The 13,569-nt window shown below is 47.1% G+C and overlaps 1 protein-coding gene across 1 annotated transcript; it reads right to left on the bottom strand.

Annotated features, from left to right (window-relative positions):
* Positions 1-224: 224 nt before the first annotated feature.
* Positions 225-7,838, bottom strand: LOC133360820 (uncharacterized). Its single transcript, XM_061579696.1, has 4 exons — positions 7,774-7,838; positions 3,762-4,175; positions 1,684-2,094; positions 225-694 (listed from the first exon to the last, which is right to left on the bottom strand). The coding sequence occupies exons 1-4, from the start codon at positions 7,832-7,834 to the stop codon at positions 501-503; spliced, it is 1,080 nt and encodes a 359-aa protein (XP_061435680.1). The 5' UTR covers positions 7,835-7,838; the 3' UTR covers positions 225-500.
* Between the last annotated feature and the right edge of the window lie 5,731 nt (positions 7,839-13,569).

Raw genomic sequence — 13,569 nt, 5'->3', positions numbered from 1 at the left:
TGATTGATTCTGTGAACAGGTGTCTTTTATACAGGTAACAAGCTGAGATTAGGAGCACTCCCTTTAAGAGTGTGCTCCTAATCTCAGCTCGTTACCTATCTAAAAGACACCTGGGAGCCAGAAATCTTTCTGATTGAGAGGGGGTCAAATACTTATTTCCCTCATTAAAATGCAAATCAATTTATCACATTTTTGACATGCGTTTATCTGGATTTTTTGTTGGTATTCTGTCTCTCACTGTTCAAATAAACCTACCATTAAAATTATAGACTGATCATTTCTTTGTCAGTGGGCAAACGTACAAAATCAGCAGGGGATCAGATACTTTTTTCCCTCATTGTATACACGACACCAATATACACTACACTACCATACACGACACAACTATACTACATAGAAAACGAATTTATTTAGAACTGCTTCTTGTTGTGTGTAGTTTGTTTTCCTTCCCCGCATCTTCAATTATCACGGTTGGCCACTTACAGTGAGAAATTACAACTTCAACGTACACACATACATACCGTGTTGTGCTGTGTTCTCAACACGATCCAGCAGATGTAAGACAGAGATACTGACAATAGGGAGATGGAGCAGACTAATATTGCGATTACACTTCTCTTGCACCCCTTCCAACCAGTAGGGACATTGGCAGTGGGTGGAATTGCGCTGGTGAGGATGGTGGTATGGCTGGAATCTGTCAATAACACAGAAACACATTGCACCGCGAAGGTCAGGTGGTCACACTGGTGAGTTAAAAGTTCACATTCTGGTCGTGTATGAGGTTAATGTACGGCAGTTAATGTTTAAGGGAAGCAGCCATCACCGTCGGATAATGTGAAGTTTAAGTTGAGGGTTGAGACCCACCTCACTGAATATTTGAGTGTCAGAGACACCATGAATGTGCACCTTGAGTTTTACCCCCTCGTATGTTTGGGTTTTCTTCAGAGTACTCCGGTATTCACACAACTGGTTCAACATACCATATGGAAATTTTACGAAGTGAAGGAGCCTGCCAGGCCTGCCCCCAGCATCTCTACCATCGGAGCCTGCCAGGCCTGTCCACAGCATCTCTACCATCAGAGCCTGCCAGGCCTGCCCCATGCGTCTCTTCTTGACATCAGCCAGTCTGGATTTCGACCCTTACATACCAATGAGATAGCTACCCTTTGTGTTGTTTATGGATTACTGTACGTGCTAGATAAGAAAGGATTGGATATGTTAGGCTTGTTGGACCTCTCAGTCCGCTTATCTGTTGGAACTTGCTGAAACTCAATCAGCCAAATGTGAATATTTGCTGGTTGGCAGGAGTCTGAACTTGTTGACCTGAGGCTTATTTCAGCATTTTTAACTATGATTGGAATGGCACGCAAACTGGTAAATATGTGTGGCCTGTTTCAATAGGGAGGGTGAACAATACAGCATGGGCCAGGATATTAAAGTTGCAACTGGTTAAGCGAGATGGGCGGTATGACCAATATTTGGACCAGTCTAGGTGGGTATGATGGGGGTTGGGTCCCCCTGGAATCAGGCAGAGGCCATTCTCTCAGCACCTCAACAACCAGAACAATACTGGAGGAAGGGAGGGCTTCTAGCCAGGAGCAGCAGACGGGACTGGGCAAGGGAGACTTCCTGAGTCGTAAGTAGAATTGTGTACACGCAAGCTTGAATGTATGGCCCACGTACCATTGACGACCAGGAGGGTTCCAAGTTGGTCAGCGTAATTGTACTCGCTGTTTCCCTGTTGATTCATTTTCAACTCTTTGATGTGACAGAAGTAGGCATATGTGTCACTACAGTTCAGGTTGGTGATGTTGATGCTCGCTTCCCCCTTGGTTGGGTCTCCCACCAGTCTTAGTCGATCCTGGAATTTCACTTCGATGTAGTTGTTTGAACTGTTGAATATGAGCAGTCCCTTGTTGACCTCCTGGAGTCTCCACTCCACGTGGACTTGGTTTGAGAGAGAATTAAGCGAGAAGGTGCAGGGTAAGAGGGCAGAGCCGCCCGCCACGCCCATGACGAACCTCTCGGTACACATGCTCGCCCTGTAGCTGAAATTGAAGCACTGAAAACTCCCGTCTCCTTCAGAGACTGCACCTGAAAAGGAATGCGAACGAGATTGGTTCCTTGACAGCATGAGTCTGTGATGGAGTGCTAATAGGAGGTAGATTGGGGGTTTGCACTTGGAGCACAATGTCCATGGTCCCTGGTAGATTACATGGCTATGAAGGTGAGCACCTTAACCCTTTCCCATTGCGATGATGTACATTATGTCATCAGTTTTTCTTCTGATTCTGTACTGGAGTATGTAACGCGGCTCCCACAAGGCCATGCGGGGGAGGGTTGTGTGTGGCACAGTTTTGGTGCTAGCTATTCTAGAGTGGCGGCAGTCATGTCACTACAGTTATCTGCGGTGAGGAACGACATCTTTAAAAACAATGATGCTACGCCTCTCGAAATAAAAACCGCTTGTACGTTCAAAGATTCTGTGGTAAATAGGACACCCACACCCTGCAACTTGCAAACGTCTCGTAATGGAAAGGAGGTAATTGATTAATATGGATGCTATTTCTGGTGTTGTGAACTCAATGCCGTGGGTTTATCGTGGGCTCACCAGTTTACTCCACGTATTAAATTGCATATTGGGATTGACAAAACATCCAGAGCATGTCCACTTCTTTTTTTAAAAGAGCCTCTACGCTCAATGAGATGTTTCTTTATGAACCTCACAGAGTACACTTGAGCATGCTTCAACCACTGTAAACTTTGATGAGGAACATTATGCGAGCGAGTCGTATGTGATATCTATACCACCTTTTAAAAGGGCACATAGTGGTGCACTGGTTTTGGAATTCTTTGCATGTTGGTGCATCTGCCAGTTATCTCAGTCGGTCAACCCATGGCACCTGGGTCTGTTCCGTGACCTCATGCCAGCGGGCCTCCGACACTTCACATGGCCTTAAAGTGCACGTAGCCTGGCACAAGCGTCGTAGTGACGTCACCACCAATTAGTGGTGAACGGCCATTGTTGGAATGAGAGGCCTGGTGTCATACTACTTGTGTACAGTTACATGCATTTACGTTGCTGGTAGCGTGGATTAGATGTACTAATGATGTAGAAGTGTTGTTCGGATAAGGTTAAGAGACTTGTGGAGTGAGCGAGGCGGATATATAGTTAACGTCGTCTTGAGGCCACCACGTGGCCAAGATAGAGGCCGTATCGTCTCAAACTTTTCCCAGTGTGAATTTTTATAATGAACATATCACGCCGGTGAGTCGTATGTAACATCTTTACCAACGTTTTAAAAATGCACCTGGTGTAGCACCAATTGTTGAATACTTTGCATCACTTCCTTATGTCACAAACGTTTCCACTTGTCTTCTTGGTTCTTTTGGTAAAGTCACGTAGAAGGGAAGTAATACCGAAAGAACCAAGAAGATGAATCCCTGCAGTCACGAAAGCTTTAAATCGAAAGTTTCCACTTGTTTTAAACACATTCGTGAATTTATACAAACCGGAACCGCTTATCCCCCGTACCAGATAATGGCAATGGCAATTTACAATCAGATCACAGACAGATGTCACCGTAATTCCTCTCTGTCACTCTTTGATATTCTCGTAGCCAGAGATTCTCAAATAAAATGCAACACTCGTGATGATTTTCCTAAAGCGAGCCCTGCACGAGTCATTGCTGCAATGGAGAGGCATGGGTCCTGAAATGTTTGTTGCCTGAACCGGATCTCAATACCAAGACAACACGTACCTTGGACTATCAGGTGGGTTCCATGATGACCATAATAATTATATTCTTTGATTCTTTGTTCACTCATTTCCCACTCTTTGATTCGGCAAAAGTAGGTGTTTATGTCTGCACGTTTCAGGTTGACGATGATGATGCTTGCATCACCTTTGCCAGGGTCTCCCAACAGTCTGAGTCGATCCCTAAAATTGTCGGCAGTGTAATTGTTATTCGAACTGTTGAATATTACCATTCCCTTTTTGATCTCCCTGAGTCTCCACTCCACGCTGACTTCATTCGAGGGAGAATGAAGCGAGAAGGTGCAGGGCAGGACCACGGAGCGGCCAACCACACTCATGACGGACCTCTTGGTACACACGCTCACCATGGAACCAAATTTGTAGCAATGACAACTCGCATCTCCCGGACAGGCTGCACCTGAAAAGGATGTGGACAGGGATTAGTGAAGTGACTGGTCCGGCAACGCCTGTGATGCAGTGATTATAGGAGGTGGGGTTGGATGATCGACCAGAGATGATTCCACGCATGGTTATCACGTTTAATTCACATGACTGTTCGACTCGCTTCCAGAGCTGCTAGCAGATCTCTCAACTGACTCATTGTTGAGTCATCTCATAGATCGTTCTTTGCTCTGCGCATCACTATGTTGGCTCAGGGCCTTTGTGCTCTGTGGTGTGTCGTGAAGGGTCCTGCTGCACTCCAACCACCCATCAACCAATTAAAGTGGTCTTTGCACAGTACAGGGAGTCCTCTACTTACAAAAATTCGACTTAAGAACTTTCAGAGATATGAATAATGCTGTCCGTATGTCCAGTTGCCTGTTTGGACCAAGAGTCGGTAGTTGAACTGCCGCGAAATAGATGGTGGTGGTGGCATCTACATCTACAAAACGTGAAGAACCAGTGGCATCTACATCTATAGGAGCTTATAGATCTTCTAAAGCCATTCCCCGTGTTTAGTGTCTATGCCGTACAACATGTTTAGAATCGAACAAATCGACTTACAAACAGATCACTGGAAACTAACTCGTTTGTAAGTAGAGCAGTCCCTGTATTTGCGTCGTTCTTCAATAAAAAGTGACAATCGAGACAGCAGTTTCTAACTTTAAGGCAATGCATTCCCTCGGTCTGCCATCTGAGTTTGATCAACCTCGAACCAATGCAAAACTCGATAACCCTGGCACCAACGTTGTTTGCAGAGCTGTCGATATTCATCATACGGTTGCCAAATGAGACATCGCCACTTGACTACATTCCGCACGTTAATTCTCACTTTACGCTCGGACGCGCTCGCGCCGCCGATTGTTCACATTGCAAATGTTTCTTTCAGCGATGGCTGTTTCCCAGACCATATCAAAATGGTGCAGGTAACACGACTCCTGAAGAAAAGTTAGCTTAAGCCATAGTGAACCCACAACCTATCACCCGGACTAAAAGCAGAGCACAATTTCAAAGGTCAAAGAGCGCCTGTGGTTGAAGTGGTTACTTTCCCAGGTCGCTGCAAAAGGCAAATTTAACCCATTGCAGTTGGCGTTTCGGATGTTCCACAGCACTGAGATGGTACTACCAAAGATCACCAATGACCTCTACAAGATCATGGATGACAGGTTGGCTGGACTCGATGTCTCCACCGCCTTTGACACCATCGACCATTAGATACTCATCGGGTGGCTAAGGTCAAGGTTTTGTGTATTGGGTACATCACTGGGGTGTATTTAGTTATACCCGCATGGTCGATCACAGTTCATCAAGTGGGGGATGAACAGTCATCGCCTATGCCATGCCCAGTTGGTGTACCACAGCAGTCCGTCCTCGGGCCCTTCCTGTTGTCAAGATACGTCTCTTTGATCGCCGATGTCATCTCGTCGCATGCCATCAAGTTCCATCAATTTTCTGATGATGCACAATTGTTCACTACAGTGAAGTCAAAGTGAGATATTGAGAGCCTCCGTAACCTTGAAGATGGCACGTAAGTGGGACACGTTTGGTTAGCACGAAAGAAAATGCTGCTTAATTCAGACAAATCTGCGGTTCTGCTGGTTGGCACTCAGGCTAAAATATTGTGGGAGGATCAGGTGTTGCAATCGAAGACTCCAGGATTAAGTTTTCTACTCATGTAAAGAACCTCAGCACCATACTCGAACATAATGTCGTTTGATCACCACATGCAACAACATAGCAAGGTCCTACAATTTCTATATCAGGGATGTATGGCACATTCGATAACTACTGAGTTGTAACATAGCCAACACAGTGGCGTGTAGCATAGTATTTACATGGATTGATTATTGCAACTCACTACTCTCAGGGGACGTCTGGAAAAATATTACCAAGCTGCAGAGTGTACAACATTCTTTGGCACGTGTCGTGACGGGTATTGCAAGATTTGACCAAGTTCGTCCAGCGGTCGCCGAGCTGGATTGGCTTTGGTTGCTGATCCAATACATTATAAGGTCGTTCTCACTACACACAAATTGCTTGCACAAATGATACACAATACCTTGTTGATCTCGTCAAGGAGCATAAATCATCACACAAACTCCGGTCATCCTCGCAGATACCAGATAGCAGTCACCACTGATGTAAGCCATGGCCTGGAATTAATCTCGGGTAACCTGGTTCATAACAAAATGCTATGCATAGCCATACAACATCTGTACAGTCAGTGTGGGAAGGCAGGTTACTGAAAGGACAAAGCATAAAAACATTGCAATCAACATATTCCAGTTGCATATGTTCACATTTCCTGGAGAAGCCAGGTCACTGAGATGAGCATCAGTGCCATCCAGGGGTCGGCTACAAAACCAAAATCCAGGTGGTGGGAAAGTTTTTAAGAGCGGGCATTTGAAGGTCAGACGTCAATTGCAAAAGTTGCTGATAGAAAGTGGTGGCGTTGTGTCGTATCATGTACGACGCTGGACGCAATGACCTCCAGAGATTGCGTCCATCTCGCCATCGCATAGCATCGCGATTACTAGGAGATGTTAACTACCTCGCCTGGTATACAGGAGATCGTAGGTTTGATCCCGACCCTGACACCTGCTGTATATTTTAAGTTTTTACGTTCTCTCTCCCCGTGGTCGCGTGGATTTTTTTCGGGTCCTTCAGTTTTTCCCTCCACATTTATAATCAACACGCATTCAGAGTATTTGGCTGCTGCTATAAATGTCAACATGACGAGCCCACTTCGTTGCGCTATAATTCTGAAAAAATAACTCTATAGCTCGGTGAGCCTTACCTTGTAAAATAAAAACTGTTTAGTTTTTAGTTTATCTGGTCGCACTCATTACACTCAAGTGCTTGCCACAAATTAACCGCAATACCTTTACTGAACTCGTTAAGGAGCATAGGCCATCATCACGCAAACTCAGCTCATCCTCGCAGCAGCGGCTTTTAGTTAACCATAAAACAAAGACGGTCCCCGCATGGTGCGCTTTCTGATGCGCTTCTGCGAGCGTCTTGTACGCCCTTCCCTCCGATATTTTTCAATAATCTAGGTTGAAAACTTTTTTTTTAATGATTGTTGTGTTTAGTTTGTTTTTCTTCCCCCGCACCTCTGATTATCTACGGTTGGCTGCGTACGGTGTGACATAAGTTCAACATACATATAGAATGGTGGTAATGATGCGGCCAATCATGTCGAAATTTATAGCAGTCAAATACTTTAAACGCATGTTTCTAAATGTGGAGGGAAAAACCGGAGGACCCGGAGAAAAATGCACATGACCACGGGCAGAGAGACATGCAAACTCCAAATATACAGAAGGCGTCAGAGTTGGAATGCACCCACGACCTTCTACATACCAAGGGAGGAAGTTAAATTATCCTAGCTACCATGGCGCCCATAAAGCATCTGTCGTCCGACTTGGCAAGGCAAATCGTACGATGATAAATACACCTTTCGGTAAGGCGTCTTGATGTGGTCGAAGTCATTCCATACGTAGCACGCACACCTACACACACGCGTGCGTGTGTACACGACTGTGTGCTTGTGTGAACCGTGGGAATCCACTTACCCCGTGCCCCGTTCACCCAGAGCCCCAGCACCAAACACGCACGAGCGACGAGAGCGACCATCTCGGACTCGCATTCAAAATCTTGTGCCGTCTTTGCCCAGGATAAGGGCCGATTTTATACCACGGGGGTGGGTGACGGTGGTGGGGGGGGTGACGGTGGGGGCGGTGTGGGGGGGTGACGGTGGAGTTGGGGGTGACGGTGGGGGGTGACGGTGGGGGTGGTGGTGACGGTGGGGTTGTTGGTGACGGTGGGGGGGGGTCTCAAGATCAGCCAGCCACAGGGTGACGTGGCAGGGGCTCCACACTAACCTCTCCAACAAAATGAGAGCTCGAAGGGTGTTGTCATATTTTACTCTGCTCCAGCTGTTGAGTCACACACACGTCAGGGGTGGTGTATAGCACCACACCACTGGCTGCCTTTGTCTCCCCAGCAACGAGTATACATTTTCGCACCAGGTACTCGCTTGAGGCCGAGTCGACCTAGGGGATTGGTTCCAATAATGGGAACTGGTGTTTGCCACGAGTGGGAATCTAATATATTGTGTATCGATGTATTTAAAAATGTATCTTGTCTAATAATAATACGCGCCGAAACTTTCCCATAGCATTCTAGATTTGAAGATTTCGTGACTGCAAGGATTCATACTCTTAGTTCTTTCGGTAAAGTCACGTAGGTAAAATTAATAAAAATAAAACAATAAAAATCACGACGTTTCGGAGGCAACACAAGCTTCCATCTTCAGGTGAAACCGTCACAGCAAAATATCTGTACCTTATATAGTGGTTAAGGGGGGAGGAGCCAGGAAGGGCAGCGGGGGAGGGGGAGTTGTGAAGTGGTCAATTACTGCTTTTGTTATACTGCTGGGTGGGTAAATGAATTAGATACGATTAAGCCGCTCTCTGTTATGCTGTTTATGCGCAAGTCACTGTGGGATGAATGGACTCGTGGTCAGGGACGTGTTGCGCAAGTACCATCATTAAGTAGGTCCAGGATTTTGTTGTTGTATGATTCTTTGATGGTAGTTACTCCAAAATGAAAAGCGATCCTACTAACAGCCTAACGACAAAAACCAACAGTATCATCACTAGTTCGACTTCCCTAATCGAACCATCTAAACGTCCCTCTCTAAAACCCTCGGCTGCTAGACCTCCCAGACTCTATGGTCTTCCCAAGATCCATAAAGAAGGCACCCCGCTACGACCCATCGTGTCAACGATTAACTCCCCTACCTACAAACTAGCCCGTTTTCTATCAGACACTCTACTTCCCTTCACAGGCAAGACCTTTTCGGCAGTACTCAACTCAACCCAACTAGTCTCTTTGGTCAAGGACATGGTACTATCTCCTGATGATATCCTCGTTAGTTTTGATGTAGTATCTCGGTTTACCAAAGTTCCAGTGCCTGATACCCTAACAATAATTGAGGACTTGGTCCAACATGGATTGAATTCGGATGTACCTGCGCTGGTTAGGCATTGCCTCACCAACACTTATTTTACCTGGAATGGCACCTTCTACAAACAGAATGAGGGTACCCCTATGGGCTCCCCCTTGTCACCAGTGATAGCCAACATGTTCATGGAACAGTTTGAATCAGACGCCATCCAGACATCCACCCTGCGTCCTTCCCTGTGGAAGAGGTATGTGGATGATACTTTCGTCATTTGGCCACATGGCCTCCCAGCATTGAACCACTTCTTGGACCACATCAATTCCAGACATCCATCCATCAGATTCACCATGGAAGTGGAGAAAGATGGCAAACTACCATTCTTAGATATTCTGTTTGAGAGGAGACCTGACGGATCCTTGGGACATTCTGTTTACAGGAAAGCCACCCACACAGATTCCTACTTGAAACCGGATTCTCACCACCACCCATCTCAAAAGAATTCTCTCATCAAAACGCTATACCACAGAGCTCATGGCATTTCTGACCAACACCACCTGGCCAGTGAATTGAGACATGTACATCGGGCCCTCAGGATGAACGTATACTCTGAACGCACCATCCGTCAAGCTGTTTCTCCAACCATACAGAAACAGCCACTTGAAACTTCGATCAAAACTGTCACGTTACCATACATAGCAGGCGTGACCAAAAATATCTCCAAAATTCTAAACAAACATAAGATCCAAGTCCGATTCAGTACAGTACATAAAATCCGTGATCTAATTCCATCTGTGAAGGATGTCATCCCTGACTTGCAATACCCTGGAGTCTATAAACTGAGTTGCAGCTGTGGTGACTGTTACATTGGGGAAACGAAACGTCATGTCTCTGATCGTGTCCGCGAGCACAAGTCAGATTTGAAACACGGCAAAATTGAGTCGTCCGCCGTTGCCGATCATTGCTACAACTCGGTGGGCTCTCATGAGATTGTTTTCTCCGAGACTAAGGTGCTCTGCAAGCCTTCTGGCTACCATCAAAGGTTTGTACACGAAGCCATTCAGATATACAAACACAGACATAATTTCAACCGTGATGATGGGTACAAACTTAGTAATCATTGGAAAGATGTTATCAACCATGCAAAAAAGATTTAATTACACATTTTTGGACCATCTTATCTGATGGGCACTATTTTACTTCACCGAGTGTTAACATCCCTAACGTTTAACAGTACTGTTTATTGTCAGCCAACACTGGTATAAACATGGGCATTTCCGCCCCTTTTCTATTATGTACATCCACAGTTACTTGCGCAACACGTCCCTGACCACGAGTCCATTCATCCCACAGTGACTTGCGCATAAACAGCATAACAGAGAGCGGCTTAATCGTATCTAATTCATTTACCCACCCAGCAGTATAACAAAAGCAGTAATTGACCACTTCACAACTCCCCCTCCCCCGCTGCCCTTCCTGGCTCCTCCCCCCTTAACCATTATATAAGGTACAGATATTTTGCTGTGACGGTTTCACCTGAAGACGGAAGCTTGTGTTGCCTCCGAAACGTCGTGATTTTTATTGTTTTATTTTGATTAATTTTACCTACGTGACTTTACCGAAAGAACTAAGAGTATATTTCCCATAGCATTCTGCCCCTCTTGTTGGCTGCTTCCTCGCGGTGACGTCACGCACCGCAACCAATCGGCGTGCGCGACGGGACTCATCGCCTTATTCTTTTACTTAGCACCTTCACACAGGCTGGGTGGCTACTTGCTGAGCGTCGCCTCGCCTATAAATTTGCCTGTAAACGTGACGATACAAACTTCCAATAATAAAATAACAGTGAGACACCCTTCCCGTGCAATAGGTAATAATTCACGCCTTACGAAGCGGCTGTGTTCTTGAGTCCCGTTCATTGATCCAATGAACGATCGTATGTCGACACACTGATTTGGACGAAAGCTCCACATGCGACGACACGGAGATAACAAATTCTGTGCAAAACAATTGTTTCAATATAACTTGCAAACGCCTACTCGCACTGGCAAAAGGAGCCGCCGGACTATTTGGTTTGGCAGAGCGATCCTCCGCCAGCTGTACCGAGTCCCCACATCACCGCTGGGGCGTGAGTGTGTGTTCGTGTATGCGCAGCAAAACAACCCCCTACCTCCTCGTTGGTGCTGGACGGCAACGCTGTGGTGAGGAGTGCCGTGGGGGGTAGAGCCAATTTACATCGGCCATTCCCCTCAATAGTGTTTGTAGCCGCCACAGCAACCAAATGGGGGCTCTGGACAGATGCGAGGGTGCTGGTAACCCCTCCACCTTCAAATAAATTACCACAATACCAAGGAAAAAATATCATACGAAGCTTGTGCCGGAGGCCCCGGGGGGACAGGCGTCTATGACGTCTCCTGGCCAAACCCCATTTGGCAGAGCCAGGGGATTGAATCCTTATCCTCGGGGTTTCTCCAGAAACAGCAAAAAATCACTGTGGATGGCCACTGGAATGTTCGAACGCTCACTGCGGAGGAGAAGCTGCCACTCATCTGTTGAGAGCTGGAACGGTACCACCTGGATCTTTGTGGAATACAGGAGGTCCTGTTGACCAGCTCCAGCTCCTGCCACCATGAGTGGTGGACATTCCTCTACTCAGGGCAGAAGAATTCCAAACAACAGGTAGTGGCTCTTCTTATGAACAAAAGAATGAAGGGGGCGTGGGAGCGGGGCGGTGAGGTGTGGGAAGCTGTAAGCCCCAGGCTACTTTGGGCTTGTCTTCCCATCAACCAGAGGCGAGGAGTGGTGGTCGTGGTTACTTCTGCTCCCACTGAAGACGAACATCCGTGGAGGGATGCAGGCAAGGCCGATGCGTCAGATGCCTTCTATGACATCCTGTCACAGGTGCTAGCTAAAGTGGCCTCTCGGGATAGAGTCATCCTGTTGGGTGACTTTAATGGCTAAGTTGGTCATGATGCTGTTACCTGGTTTGGAGTGACTGGAAGGAATGGGCCAGATCAACTCAATACCAATGGTAGGAGGCTGGTAAATTCTTGTGCAGCCCATGGACTTGTAATTACCAACACGCTGCTTCGGCATCTGCGCATCCACACAACATCATGGATGCATGCCGGGTCCAAGCACCAACATCTGCTGGACTTCATAGTGACGGAACAGTGGATGCGGGCCCATGTCCTTGACACCAGGACCTACAGTGGAGCTGATCTGCCCACTGGCCATCGACTTGTCATCTGTAAGATGCGCCTGCCATTCTTCCACTCCAGTGGTGGGTATATAGTCAGCAACCCATTCAAACCCATAGTGGCCTGGTCTCAACTAGCTGATGAAGGTTGCAAGCGAAAATTTCATCCAAAGCTGCATTGGCTGCTTTGGGTACACGGTCCAGACCTCCGCAGAGACCCTGGCTGACAAGAAAAAGCGACTAGCCCACTCTCGTCATCTACAACATCCCACGTCAGAGAATGAGGCTTAACGCAGCCTTTGCTCGGAGGTTCGAAGAACTGTGAGACGCTGCAAGGATGTGTGGTAGACGCGGGTTGCTGAGGAGATGGAATCTGCCTAAGTGGCCCGCGATCACAATTCGCTCTTTAATTCCATAAAAAAGAAACTTGCAGCACCACACCTATTACCATCATTAGGGGAAAGAATGGTGATCCAATATCTGACCCCCAGGAACAGGTTTGCAGATTTATTGAGCATTTCTGTGAGGTCCCGTGGGAGGGGAAATTCCTCAGCCTGAAAAACATCATGGGGCAAAGTGTGGATGACCCTGCTGAGGCTGCGGTGCCTCATTGGAGGAATAAGTCACCCCCTGTGAGTGGCTGGCTGAGGTGCCATCTGTTGAGGAAGTACTGAAGGCGGTCCAGAGTCTGAGACCAAGCGAAATGCTGAGGAAGGGTGGTGTTTGTGCACAGACTGCCCTACATGACATCATAAGAACAGTCTGGATCACTGGACGGGTTCCCCAGGATGGGAATGATGCCCTGGTGGCCCCCCTCTTTAAGAAGGGGGGCCGAACAGACTGTAACAACCACAGGGGCATCTCACTCCTCAGTGTGCCGGGAAAGGTCCTGGCAAGGATTATTCAACATCGCCTTGCTAGGCACGCTGAGGAGAAGCTTCCGGAGGCCCAATGCGGTTTCAGGAAAGAGCGGTCCTGCACATATGTAATAAAGCTCGTTGAGGCGACTTCTGGAATTCGTCTTTTATTCAACTTATCTTACAGTTTACTTCACGCTACTGATAGGCAGCGTGAGAGGGACAGATGTAGAGAGAGAGACGCACTGCCACGTGGCAACTCGGAGCCCCGCTCCCGCGTGGCCTCCCCCCTCTGTTCGTTCCTGTTCTGACCACGTGTCGTTTGTCTCCACCCCTATTTAATACCCGG

Source organism: Lethenteron reissneri, chromosome 69, assembly GCF_015708825.2.
Source record: "Lethenteron reissneri isolate LAM-NWPU_2019-01 chromosome 69, ASM1570882v1, whole genome shotgun sequence".
In the NCBI taxonomy this organism is placed as follows: Eukaryota; Metazoa; Chordata; class Hyperoartia; order Petromyzontiformes; family Petromyzontidae; genus Lethenteron; species Lethenteron reissneri.
The sequence above is the reverse complement of the archived record's forward strand: the minus strand, read 5'-3'. Positions and strand labels throughout refer to the sequence as shown.